General features: G+C 40.4%; 1 protein-coding gene across 1 annotated transcript; it reads left to right on the top strand.

Annotated features, from left to right (window-relative positions):
• The first annotated feature begins 6,121 nt into the window (after positions 1-6,121).
• LOC134227724 (pre-rRNA 2'-O-ribose RNA methyltransferase FTSJ3-like) lies at positions 6,122-9,090 on the top strand. The gene is made up of 3 exons (XM_062709378.1): positions 6,122-6,354; positions 6,412-8,653; positions 8,719-9,090. Exons 1-3 carry the CDS (start codon positions 6,288-6,290, stop codon positions 8,960-8,962), a joined length of 2,553 nt encoding a protein of 850 aa, XP_062565362.1. The 5' UTR covers positions 6,122-6,287; the 3' UTR covers positions 8,963-9,090.
• Positions 9,091-13,710: the final 4,620 nt, after the last annotated feature.

The following is a 13,710-nucleotide window of genomic DNA, read 5'->3' on the forward strand; positions in this document are numbered from 1 at the left end:
GCTTTGGGGATAATTTCCGATCAGCCCGTAGACCATTATTTCATCTTCTCGGATAGTCTTAGTTCTATCGAGGCACTCCGGTCGATGAAACCTGTTAAGCACGCATCTTACTTTCTTGCAAACATAAGAGAGCAGATGTGTGATTTGGTCGAAAGATCATTCAAGATTACCTTTGTATGGGTCCCGTCCCATTGCCTAATCTATGGCAATGAGAAGGCGGACTCGCTAGCAAAGGTGGGCGCACAGGAAGGTGAAGTTTATGATAAACAAATCTCGAACATCGAGTTTTTCCCATTAGTCCGTCAGAGTACTCTTCAAAATTGGCAAATGAATTGGTCACACAATGAACTTGGACGGTGGCTATTTTCCATAGTTCCTAAAGTTTCTGCGCGAGCGTGGTTCAGAGGTGAGGACTTAAGCCGAGGCTTCATTCGCACGATGTCGAGGCTTATGTCCAATCACTATTCACTAAACGCACATCTCTATAGAATTAACCTGGTCGATAGCAATCTATGTAGGTGTGGAGCCGGTTACGATGACAGCACGTAGTTTGGTATTGCACGGAAAATGGCGCCTCAAGAGAGCAACTATTGGATACCCTTGTGGCCCGAGGTAAACAACCCTTCCGGGAACTAAGAGGTGTTTTGGGAGATCGCGATGTGGTTTATATGCAGGCCATTTATGCCTTTCTTTGCTTGTCTGACATCAAAGTCTAATACTTCAATTTTTCATTCTCAGTTTTTTAATCTTATCTCTGTCTTATTGTTCTGTGTACCATGAAGCTCTGGCCATCCGGAAGATGCTTCCTGAAGAACCATATCCCGAGCACGACGCTACGCCAAACCAGACATGACGTCAAATACCCGGATGAGCAGCTGAAATACCTCAAACCTAAATCCCAACCCCGTCCATCAACAAATTACGCAATCTAACCTTGAGTCGCCACGAGTATCTTGGTCTTTGTCCCTTTCCCTTACTAACTGTTGATAATAAGATGATATCGATTGTAAATATCATTAAGAGTCTCGGCTCCGTTAAGTGTTATACACGTCTGAGCCTGTCAAATAAATACAATACAGCTTTCCACGTTCGCCATAATGGCGGCTGCTATACATAAATGTGACAGTAAAGGCTCCGTCAGACATTGCAAGCAAATCACTCGTGCGAGCGAATGATTTTTGAGAGCACTCGCAATTGCAGTCACACGTAGCAGTTTTTTACTTTAAGCAAATGACAGATTTACTCTCATGCCAATATAAACAAAAAACGAAAAACTTGTTTTTCGGCCACAAAATCTAATTTCATTCCTATTTTTGCAGTGCAACACTGCCACCTGAAAACGTTTTCACTTTTGCGAGCGAAAAATTTGCAAGTGCTGCACTAGCAAGCGCAATTTCGTTTCTGCGACTTGAAGATTTTTAACGCTTAGCAGTCACACATTGCAAGCGAGCGTTTGCTTACGAGTTGTCATTTGTTTGCATGCAATCACTTTCAGTGTAGTCAGACAGGCAAATTTTTGACAGTTGTCACTTTCTGCGAGCAAAATGCTCGTTGCGAGTGATTTGCTTGCAACGTCTGACGGCACCTTAACTGCTTCCGACGCTAAACTGTATTCGACGCTGGTTGTTGTCTTAGTAACCATTTTCACATTGTTTATTTATTGTTTTCAGAAAAGGCCAAACACGAGGAAAATGGAGAAAAAATTGTTGCAGCTAGTTGTAAACTAATTATTGCCTGAATTATTGTTGTTTCAAATCTAATTCGTATTTTTATTTTAGGTAGAATTCTGTCCGTTTGGTCGTTGACGTCGATATTAACTTTAAGAAGATTCCAAACCTTCTTCTTCTTCTTCTTATTGGCATTACATCCCAACACTGGGACAGAGCCGCCTCGCAGCTTAGTGTTCATTAAGCACTTCCACAGTTATTAACTGCGAGGTTTCAAAGCCAAGTTACCATTTTTGCATTCGTATATCATGAGGCTAACAAATAGAGGTAATAAACTATAGAGGAAGATTGTCGCTGTCGTCACTGGCGAAACATGTTTTGCTGGCGAGGATAGGGCACTAAATGTCAACGAAGGAAATATCAGTACGTTTTGACAGATAGATGCCCAACATGTTTGGGAACGATAACAAAGGGAACCGCAGCGACAATCGTCCTCTATAGTTTATTACCTCTATTGGCTAACACGATGATACTTTAATGCCCAGGGAAGTCGAGACAATTTCCAATCCGAAAATTGCCTAGACCGGCACCGGGAATCGAACCCAGCCACCCTCAGCATGGTCTTGCTTTGTAGCCGTGCGTCTTACCGCACGGCTAAGGAGGGCCCCAATTCCAAACCTAGGCATGTCTATATGCAGCAACTCTCATGCAAACATCAACTCCGACGAGATGTTCTGCATATTCAGATGCGAGAAGCTGTAATGTGTTCCGATTAAAATCAGATGTGTGGATGATTGCAGATGTTAATCCATATCAAGAAACAGCTATAATGCTAAGATCCATGAAACAAAAGCTGCCGTTGTTTCATTTATTTCGTTGCGTAGGGCATGGTGTACCTATGTGCTGATTCAAGCTTAATAGCCATCACCCACCCATCATCAGCAAAATTCGATATTTGAGGTGTTGTTAAAGTATGAAGGTGGATTTTTTTTTAAATTAAACGCAGATGTTCGTGCTAGATCCAAAATTTAATAAGCATAACCTTTAGCTTAAGATTATCTTTTCTTGGGTTAATTGATTTCCGCAAGGTCAACGATTGCTCATTCACCATCAGGACCTTTGCCAAATCATAGATCGATGTTATCGTCTGAATACATCCTTCAAATTTAACTTTTTCACCGATCCCAGTTGTGCAAATCGCGGAGTTGATTTGCTAAACTATCGGCCGAATTGACGTAGGGCCCTTTGAGTGCCATAATAAACAAACGGTTCTCTCAGCTCCAGAAGTACAAAAATCGTAAGCTCAGAACTAAGTAAAAGAATTTAAAAAGTCGAGCAATGATTCGTTCATAGTATTTGTTTTATCATCTAGCTTGAACCTAAAAGAAAAATGCGTAAGGCCGGTCCCAATGCTGAAGTTGCAGTTTCAGTTTGGTACTGCTTGATGTTATAAAATTTATAACTGTCAAAATAAAACTACAACTTGGTGCCCGCAACGCAGAGTTGTAAACGAAATGCAACTTGGTTTTATTTTTTCATAAAACAAAAATAAAACAAACTAACATTTTTCGCGGTAGTTTTTACCTCGCATACGAACATCAATGAGTTTGTCCATCATCTCAAACAAATAAACACAATTAAATAAATTTGAAACTCAGTTTCATTCAAGTTTCAAATCAGGTTTTATTTGCAACAAACCAGTCGAGCAGTTGCAAATCAGTTTCAAAAAGTGCTCGAAAAATGACGGTAAGGCCTAAGGCCGGTCCCAATGCTGAAGTTGCAGTTTCAGTTTGGTACTGCTGGAAGTTATAATATTTATAGCTGTCAAAATAAAACTACAACTTGGTGCCCGCAACGCACAGTTGTAAACAAAATAAAACTTGGTTTTATTTTTCCAAAACGCAAAAAACAAAACAAACATTTTACGCGGTAGTTTTTCTCTCGCAAACAAACTACAATGAGTTTGTCTATCATCTGAGACACACAAACACTATTAAATAAATTTAAAACTCAGTTCCATTCCAGTTTCAAATCAGGTCGTATTTACAACAAACCAGTCGGGCAGTTGCAAATCAGTTTCAAAAAGTACTCGAAAAATAAAACTACAACTCTGCGGTGCGAACTGGTAGTTTCAGTTTCAGTTTGATTTCCATACACGCCATACAAAACCCAACAGCATTGCGACCGGCCTAAGTATTATAAAAATATAAGTATTATAAAAATATATATATTCTGAGAACAATAAATAAACAATGTGAAAATGGTTTCTAAGATACATGGAGCGTCGATTACAGTTTAGCGTCGGAAGCAGTTACCGTCACATTTATTTATAGCAGTCGCCATTATGGCTAGCGTGGAAAGCTGTATAGATAAAAAAAATGTTTAGGTGTACAACTAGTCCTAAAACAATTTCATTATTTCGCTTCAGTGCTTTGTTCGCTAAATCCTTTCTATAACACCGAATTACTTCAACTTATCATAAAAACTTATAATTTCGAATTATGTCCCTTTTTCTTTGTTGTGGATTTTTACGCTTTGGAAGAAGTCTTATTTCGGCCGGAGATACGGGTTTGACATCAGAACTTGAAGATTTATATGCGTACTCTTGCCCCACCGGTTCCTGCGTACTTTTACCCCACAGTCCCAAAAATTATTCAAGTAGGTACAAGATAAAGATTGTTTCTTCGGTTCCCTTCATACTCACCCGAATAAAAAATACAGTAGAATAACAATACAATTTATTATAACACTACTATTAATACCATTAAATTGACAATAGATTATATTGTAAATGAAACCATAGAAATACATTAGAATGCATTGTTATGAACCATTTACTCAAATGTAAATGAAGTTTTCGCAATAGAATGTACGGGTTGTTAAGTATCGTAACTATACACACTTAAAATAAATCGCAGAATTCGGTAGAATTTTACCGAAATCTCAACAGCAGAACTGTTCGGTAAATAATTTAACTGATTTTCGGTGATTTTGACAGTTGAACAATGAAAAAAATTACAAAAAAATTGTAAAATGAATTACCGAATAGTTCTGCTGTTGAGATTTCGGTAAAATTTACCGAACATGGTGAAATGATTTAAGTGTGTACAAAATCTGAGATTTTTCCATAAATTTTTTTCGTCACACAATAGAGTGTATGGTTAATATATTGTTGAAATATCCAAACAAAACTGTTCAAAATACAATGGATTGTATTGTATTTGTATAGTAAAACAAAACGATCTTCGATTTCTCAGTTGTGACAGCTTTACTGTTCAACAATGCAATTCCAAAATGACCAAATTTAGTGTTACGTACTATTAGAAAGAACCCTTATTTGCTATGGTTTTCTCAGGCTACTGTCATGCTATTGTTTAGCCCATCGCCAAATCGCAGCCAGGATGTCCCGGGCACATTTTCTTTTCATACTACTTGTCAATGATGACAGCGGTCTATGTATATTGATGATAATGTCACCGCGCTGGTCACAGGCTCGGGTTTTCTGCAACTTTGACAGATATCTCAGCGAAAAACATGTTTACTGGGCCACGGCTGTGCTATAGATAGTAGAATCTAAATATCTTTTTTAAGAGCAAGATTACCGGGTGCGAGTATTAGCCGTTTGACAGCGCAGTATCATTACTTGACACTTTACCGATCGCTACTAAACGCGCTGCTATAACAGTAGCGCAACTGACAGGTGACCAAATTTGGAAGCGCGGTAGGCTCGGCGATAGGAGCGCTGCTATTTGATAAACTGTCAACTGTCATACGTCACCATACAGCAGCCAAATTGGGTCCTAAAATGAAGAATCGATATTCGATTTTCTTTCAGGGAACGATGAAGGTAATCATTCTAAACGTGGCAGTTTTTCTTTAGACTCAAAAATCGAAAAGAACATTGTTTAATTTGAAATTGAAAAATAGATGAAAAATGCTTCCTCGACATTTTCGGTCTTGTTTGACGTACGGATTCAAACGCACTAGCAAAACACCGCAGGGCACTTGACTCAACCTTTGACAGTTAATATATGGGGCTGACGTTTTGGGCTGATGGTTCATTCGTTCTGAAATGTTGCATAGCCCAAAATTTGCCTTAAAATGTCTTAAACACAAAAATATTATTTTTACTGATTTAGAATTTTACCAGAATTTTTATAACAACGGTACAAGTATTCTTGACCGATGCACTATCGTTTGCAGCCATAAACAAGGAAGGGTTTTAGGACCCAATTGAGAGCCGAAAATAGTGACCGATATGGAAACGAGTGACGAAACTAAAATGACAGCGCTGCGCGGGTGATTAAAATGCGCACGATCGATAATGATGCTCTAAAAACCCAAATATTTTAATAAAAAAATGAGTAACATCCGATGGACGTGTTCGATTAAAAAGGCTTTTCTCGTTTCACTTTCTTCCTGTTTCACGTTTGTTTTCTTTTTTTTTTGACATTGACACATGCAGTGTGTGGTTTTGTTTTGTTTGGTGGTGTTGCGAGCGTTGCGAGCACATGTTTTTCCATCAGCCATTCAGTTCAGATAATTGAAAAGGTATCGAAAATTTTGCGGAATTTATCAAATTTACGTCCTCAACTGTGCTGAAATTTATCTCCGTTCACAATGGGTAAAAAAGGAAAAGTAGGAAAGGATCGGAAGGATAAGTTCTACAAATTAGCTAAGGAAACCGGTAAGTAAACAGTGCGGTCTTTCGAATGATATTTGTGACTAGTGGTCTTTCTTTCAGGGTACCGTTCCCGTGCCGCATTCAAACTTATCCAGCTGAATCGTCGTTTCGGATTTCTTCAACAATCGCAGGTTTGCATCGATCTTTGCGCAGCGCCAGGAGGATGGATGCAAGTGGCAAAGCAGAACATGCCCGTATCCAGCGTCGTAGTCGGAATCGATTTGTTTCCTATCAAGAATGTTCCTGGTTGTATCAGTTTGGTCGGGGATATTACGAGTGACAAGACGAAATCGGACTTGGCCAAAGAATTAAAAACGTGGAAGGCCGATGTGGTGCTGAATGACGGTGCACCAAATGTGGGTCGAAACTGGCTGTTCGATGCTTACCAGCAGGTTTGTTTGACGCTAAGCGCAGTAAAGTTGGCGACTCAGTTTCTGCGACCCGGTGGATGGTTTGTGACGAAGGTTTTCCGTTCGAAAGACTATAATGCCCTCATCTGGGTACTGAAGCAGCTATTCAAGAAAGTTCACGCCACTAAACCATCGGCATCAAGAAACGAATCTGCGGAAATTTTTGTCGTTTGTCAGCATTATCGGGCGCCAGACAAAATTGATCCACGTTTTCTGGATGCAAAATATGTGTTTGAAGAGTTGGATGTGGAACCTCAAGTTAAGGTAAATTTACTAAAGGAGGTGGAGAAGACTAAAAAGCCCAAGGTTGAAGGATATGATGGAACGGATGTTCGAAAAATTATTACTATTACGGAATTCCTAAAGGATGATAAACCTCTGGCTTTGTTGGGACGAATAACTGAGATTCAATTCAATGATAAGGCTATTTCGAATCATCCTCGAACAACAGCGGAAATCAAAGAATGCTGTAAAGATATCAAAGTATTGGGAAGGAAAGATTTACGGGATTTACTTAAATGGCACAAGATGATGAGCAGCGAACTATTTCCAAATGAAAACAAATCCGAGGAAGTGAAGGGAAAAGGCAAGAAAATAAATACATTGAATGGGCATCCCGACAAGGAGCAAGAAGACGAAGATAATGAGGAAACTGTGGAGCTGAAGTCTATGGAAAAGGAAATCGCCGAATTAAGGAAAGAAGAGGAACAAGATGCCAAGCGAAAACGAAAGAAGGCTAATAAGGAGCGAGCCAAATTGAACGAGAAGCTGAGCTTGAAAATGGTTATCAAAGGTGATCAGGGCCCAACTGAGCAAGAAGATGCAATGATGTTCAGTTTGAATGTGGTACGTAGTAAAAAGCAAATGGATGATTTGTTGGATGCTGATCCAGATGTCCTGATGGAGCAAGATTATCATGATGACGATGATGGTTTGCCCAAGAAGAAGCAGAAATACGTCAAGTACGACAAAGAAACGAAGGGCGATCTGTTCGAGGATGATAAAATACTGGCCCAGAAAGCGGATGAAGACAGTGATGCGGGCTTAGATCGGGAAGGACTTGGCTTGGACGATACAGATGAGCTTCAATTCGAAAAAGATGGTGAAGCCGAGGAAGACGTTGATAGTGATAATCCTGATGCACAAAATCCGTTAATAACAGATTTGGATTACCGGGATAAAGACGAAAAACGTCGTCAGAAGGCTCAGCTTTGGTTCGAAAAGGATACATTTAAAAACGTGCTATCTGGTGAGGATCAAGCCGTTGATTACGATCTAGATCGGCTGACCGAGATGTACAGAAAATCAGGTGCTAAAATAGTCGGAGATGACGATAAAGATCGACCTCTAGGCAAGAAAGCTCGACAGAGAGCAAAACACGATGTCGCCAAGGAAGATTCATCTTCGGACGATTCGGATTCGGAAGCGGAGGAAGAAAATGAACAAAGTTATGAGCATAAAACTGTGGAGAAAGTTGGAGGAAAGGACGGGTTTGAAGTTGTTTCCACAGAAAAACGTGAGAAGAAAGTCAAATTGAACGAACAGGAACTGGCCCTCGGACAGCTGTTAGTCAGTGGCAAGAAGACTCGTCGAGATTTGATCGATGCCGCGTGGAATCGATACATGTTCAACGACAGTAATCTACCCGATTGGTTCGTAAAGGACGAGGAGAAAACTATGAAGAAGCAAGCTCCAGTTCCGCACGAAGTTGCTGAAACTTATAAGAAAAACTTGGAAGAAATGAACGTTCGCTCCATCAAGAAGGTAATGGAAGCGAAGGCTCGCAAGAAGAAGCATGCTACCAAACGACTGGAGAAGATCAAGAAGAAAGCCGAAACCATCATGGAAAACGTCGATAATACGAATCAGGAGAAGATCCGGCTGTTGAAGAAGTATGTTTTTGGTTTTGTTGGATTGATTGTCATAACTTTGAGTATTAAACATTGCATTTTTCCAGGCTGTATAAGAAAACTGATGCCAAGAAGAAGGACATTACTTACGTGGTTGCCAAGAAGTCCGGAACTAGCGGCAAAAAGGTTCGCCGACCGAAGGGTGTCGAGGGTCGATTCAAGGTGGTTGATCCGCGTATGAAGAAGGATAGGCGAGGAATGGACGCCAAGGAGCGACGTTCGGTCAAGAAGGGTGGAAAGAAGGGCGGAAAAGCTAAGACGGGAAAAGCCGGAAAAGGCAAGAAAAAGTAAAGTAGTGCGACACGTGCCACATGGTAAGTCTACGTTTATTAGTCCTTGTTGAAGTATTGGTTTTTACTTCTGATAAGGTTTGTTAGGATTTAAAAGAACATTTAGAATAAATATCTATAATATTGAAATGATGTTTGCATGCCTGAAACATATCCTTCATGTAGACTTCAAATAGGCTAATTATTGTGCAAATTTTCTTCTTTCTTTTTGTCGACATTAACGGGTGGCCACTGAATAGGTGGTGGCTGGCCCCTGGCCCATGATTACTTCCGGTCTTTTACTATACTTAGCATAGTAACAAAGACGAATTTCGGGCCAACTCGATCAGCGGTTGGCAGCACCTACTCAGAATCGAATGAAACTTGGTGGGCATACAGATATGGTATTCCTAAGCCACTCTGCATACTTAGTTTTTCAAAAGATGTCAAGAGTAACATTTGATGAGGGCCTAAACTTTTATCATTGATTTAAAAAAAATCGATGTATCTCTAAAATTACAAGACTTCTCAAAAAGGGTTGTATGGCGGACTGTCGTGAAATTCCCTGAAGTTTTTTGAAAAAAATATCCAAACAATAAAAAACTGATTTCTACACTGAAAAAAAAGTCGATATAACAAAAAACCTACTTTCCGAAATCAATGTTTTTTTCTGCAGATAAGTAGGGAAACCTTGAGGGAAACGGTTCGGCACTTCATCTCATAGCTCCCATCAAAAACAAAGCAATGAAAAGGTATTTGATTTGTTATTTATTTTTGTGATTTTTTTCAGGAGCACACATGTTAGCAAAAAGAAGCGACAAGATTAGTGCTGTATTTCTCTATTTTGCGATGAGATGAATATATGTTCACTGAGATGAAAAACGGAACAGTTCCCCTATTTCAATTTTCTGTGACATATTTAAGGAAAACAAGTTTTTCTAACAAAACCTTTTTTCATGTCTATATTGAGTGAAAATTTATCAGCGTGTTTTATGACTACAGCGCCAAATATAGGCTCAGCAACATGTTACACACAAATGAACAGATTGTGATGTTTGATGGACTATTGTAAATTTGTCTAAACTGTAAAATCTTAAACATAAAAGAGAGTTTCGTTCACTGAGAAAATAAATCAATGAATGTAAAAATTAAAATTGGCTTAGCAAAAAAAATTGGTGGTCGATTTTTTTATCAGATAAACATTCCGATTCCAAACGATGAAGCTTGGTAGATAGTTTCATCAGAAGGGTTTCGGATAAAAGCACATTCATAAAATAATAACTTTTTCGTATTTTTTTTTAATTTTTCTTCATTTTTATTTGTTACTACATTTAATTCTTATTTCTCTTTGAATACTCATTGATTTGTTAATTTACTCGAACAATTTGAAAACTTTTGGGTCTTCATCTGAGTTGGAATATTTTTTAGCCAGGATTTTATTATGAGCTATTGGTATAAAAGAATGAAACTTTTGCCTTTGCTTTGCCACTTCCGAGTTCATTGGGTTTCCTCCATTTTGCGCCGCAAACGCTGAGTGCTTGTCCGTTTTCTTCTTTTGCTTCTGAGATTCTGTTGGAAGATCCATATCCCTCTTGCATTCAGACGCATTATTGCCCATCTGTCAGCACCGATAACATTTTACCTTTCATTTGTCCGGTTTCGAATTTACATTTATCTTCTTATTCTGACCACCATAAAATGCTCTCTCCGTTTCACATCCTGACGTTTCATCTGGCCATTTCACATCTTGAAGTATCTTGGCTTTGACCATATCTGCCATTAACTTTCATTCAGAAGCTTCAAGGCCCATTATCGTGGGATCATATGTCTATACGTCTTCGGTAAACCCATTAGCAAGATACTGGACATTCAGCGATCTTTGACATCAAATCCAACTGAAGTCAACTTGTGCCGTGTAGACATCAACAGATTAGGTGTTAGGCCATTTGGCCGAAGGTCATTAGGCCGAATGGTCATTAGGCCGAATGGCCATTTGGCCGAATTACAGTGACCGGCATAATAAAAAGCCCACTAGCCGTTTTTCCTACAAAATGGTCAACTTTGGAGATCTAGATCTCGATTGCGTGTGAACCAATTTTGCTGAAAATTTGAGCAGAGCTCAGATATAACTTGAATTTTATCACATCTGAGTTTCGACCATATTGATTCATAGGGTAAAAATTATTGCGGTAATACCAAAATAAATTTATTGGCAATTTTTTTTTTAATATCTTGAATTCTATGGGCGAAGCCAGAGTAAACGCGACGTGCGACGCGACAGTGCAATTTTTATCCTTTCTTCCTTCTTCCTCCCTCCTTCTCCCTTGCTTCTTCCTTCTTCGTCCTTCTCCTTTCTTCCTTCTTCCTTCTTCTTTCTTGCTTCTTCCTTCTTCTTTCTTCTTTCTTCCTTCTTCCTTCTTTCTTCTTCCTTCTTTTCTTCTTCCTTTTCCTTCTTCTTCCTTCTTCCTCTTTCCCTCATTCCTCTTCCTTCTTCCGTCTTCCTTCTTCCCTCCTCCTTCCTTCTTCCTTCTTCCCTCCTCCTTCTTTCTTCCTTCTTTCTTCTTCCTTCTTGCTTCTCTCTTATTCTTTCTTCTGTTTTCTTCCATCTTTGTCCCGTCTTCCTTCTTTTTTCTTCTGTTTTCTTTTTCCTTCTTCTTTCTTCCTTCTTTACTTCCTTCTTCCTTATTTCTTCTTTCTTCATTCTTCCTTATTTTTTCTTTATTCTTACTGCTTCCTTCTTACTTCTTTTTCCTTTTTTCTTCTTCCTTCTAACTTCTTCCTCCTTTTTCTTTTTTTCTTCTTTCGTTCTATTTCTTCCTCACTTCATACTAGTCACTTCTCACTCCCCAGTTCTCATTCGGCCTAATGGCCATTCTGTCTAATGACCGTTCGGCCTAATGACCCAGCATCAACAGATCAACATATTCTTCGACAGATGCACACTCCACAAGCTTTACTCCGGTTAACTGACGAAGTAATCCAAATTCACGGATATAGCCACTATCTTGAAAGGCCGCTTCAAACTATTCCATGCTTTCTTTGCGGTCGTCGCAGGCTGCACCAAGCTGTAGTTTACAGGATCAATGCTTAAACATATTGTCGCAAGAGCGGTGGATCGTTTGCGGTGATGGCTTTCCAGCTCCTTTCCCGAATAAGCACCATTGTTGTGAAACGACCTCTGTCGGAACTGAATGGACATCGGTCGGCCGGCTAAGCAACAATAAACGCCACAAAATTGATTACGTGTACAAGTATGTTTTATTTTTTGAACCGCAACATCACTACTCAGGTACTATCTTGCTCCCTACTCTCCTATTCTTCATCACCTGCATGCATTATTCTTTTTTCTTTCTGCTGCTACTCTTTTAATTCTTCTTCGTGGCCTTCGGCCCATACACAGGGTACTCACGTCCAACGTACGCTGACCAGAATGTTGTGTCGACAGCCGTACCCGTTACTCGTCTGATCCGCGTGTCTCCCCAACAGCAGACCCCACTGGGCATGGATGCAAGCACCTCTTGTAGTCTGCGAAGCACTCCCTTGGGACCGTCCCGATGTTGTCGTCCCAGTCGCGTATTGGGATCATGGTAGGGATATCGCTCCCCTCGATTGCACCGGGAACTGGAAATCAAAACCAAGTAGAAAAGAAAAGCCCTGAGGCATTCCTCAGGTTAGGCTCTGATAGTCCATTGTGTGGTCATCAACAACTCACTTCCTTCCGAAGGCTTTTCTTCTCGGTGCTACCTGTGGTGTAGTGCCAAAGCTGCCTGTTGGTGTGGTACCAGACGTGAGCTGATCAATCTGCAGCGAAATCCTGTGGTGAAATTTTCACATTCATTTTTAATTAGCTCTGCTGTAGCTCACCTGTCACCGTTTTACGGAATCACGCTACCGACTCGTGCGCGCCGACTAGAGAACCACCGGTAAATCGTCCGTACACCTCTGAACGCTCAACCTCTATGTAGCCTATGACATGTCAACCTCTATGATTAGCGAGCAATCTGGGTTGAAACAAAATAGCGAGTTCCATTATTTGGCATCAATGCGATATATTTGATTTCACGTACCTCCGGCGCAGGACCAAGTGGATGAGCGGCCGCTGCGGTTCCAAATTCTCGCTAATGAAAGCTCTCCCGGACTCCGTAGTTTGGCGTTCAAGCAAACGTTGGCACGGGGCTTCCCGTTATCAGAACGACGACGTAGAAATAACCTGAGCCTTTTCTGGTGAAGGTATAATCTGGTCGAGTGAAATTGAGTTCAAATACTTTCACGGGCAATGTTCCGAGATTTCACTCACCTTCAACTGAACCGTTTGTTTGAGAAACTGTATATGTAACATTTTTGGCCAAAATTAGATTTTTATATATTCTGAATCCTCGTCCAGGTTGGCCAAGAGGAGGAGTTTAGACCGACTATTGGAAAGTTCAGCGCTCACCGGCTGACGAACGAAAACGGCCTACGACTAATTGATTTCGCCGCCTCCAAGAATATGGCCATTCGCAGCACCTACTTCCAACACAGCCTCCCGTATCGGTACACCTGGAGATCACCACTGCAAACAGAATCACAAATCGACCACGTTCTGATTGATGGACGGCACTTCTCCGACATTATCGACATTATCAGGACATATCGTGGCGCTAACATCGACTCTGACCACTATCTGGTGATGGTTAAACTGCGCCCAAAACTATCCGTCATCAACAATGTTCGGTACCGACGACCGCCGCGGTACGACCTAGAGCGACTGAAGCAACCTGATGTCGCCAC

Source organism: Armigeres subalbatus, chromosome 3 (assembly GCF_024139115.2).
Source record: "Armigeres subalbatus isolate Guangzhou_Male chromosome 3, GZ_Asu_2, whole genome shotgun sequence".
Taxonomy (NCBI): Eukaryota; Metazoa; Arthropoda; class Insecta; order Diptera; family Culicidae; genus Armigeres; species Armigeres subalbatus.

Excerpts from the sequence above, each read along its gene's own strand:
- LOC134227724 (XM_062709378.1), top strand. The coding sequence starts at position 6,288 with ATGGGTAAAAAAGGAAAAGTAGGAAAGGATCGGAAGGATAAGTTCTAC. Across the intron at positions 6,355-6,411 it reads CAAATTAGCTAAGGAAACCG|GGTACCGTTCCCGTGCCGCA; the intron begins GTAAGTAAACAG and ends TCTTTCTTTCAG. Across the intron at positions 8,654-8,718 it reads AAGATCCGGCTGTTGAAGAA|GCTGTATAAGAAAACTGATG; the intron begins GTATGTTTTTGG and ends GCATTTTTCCAG.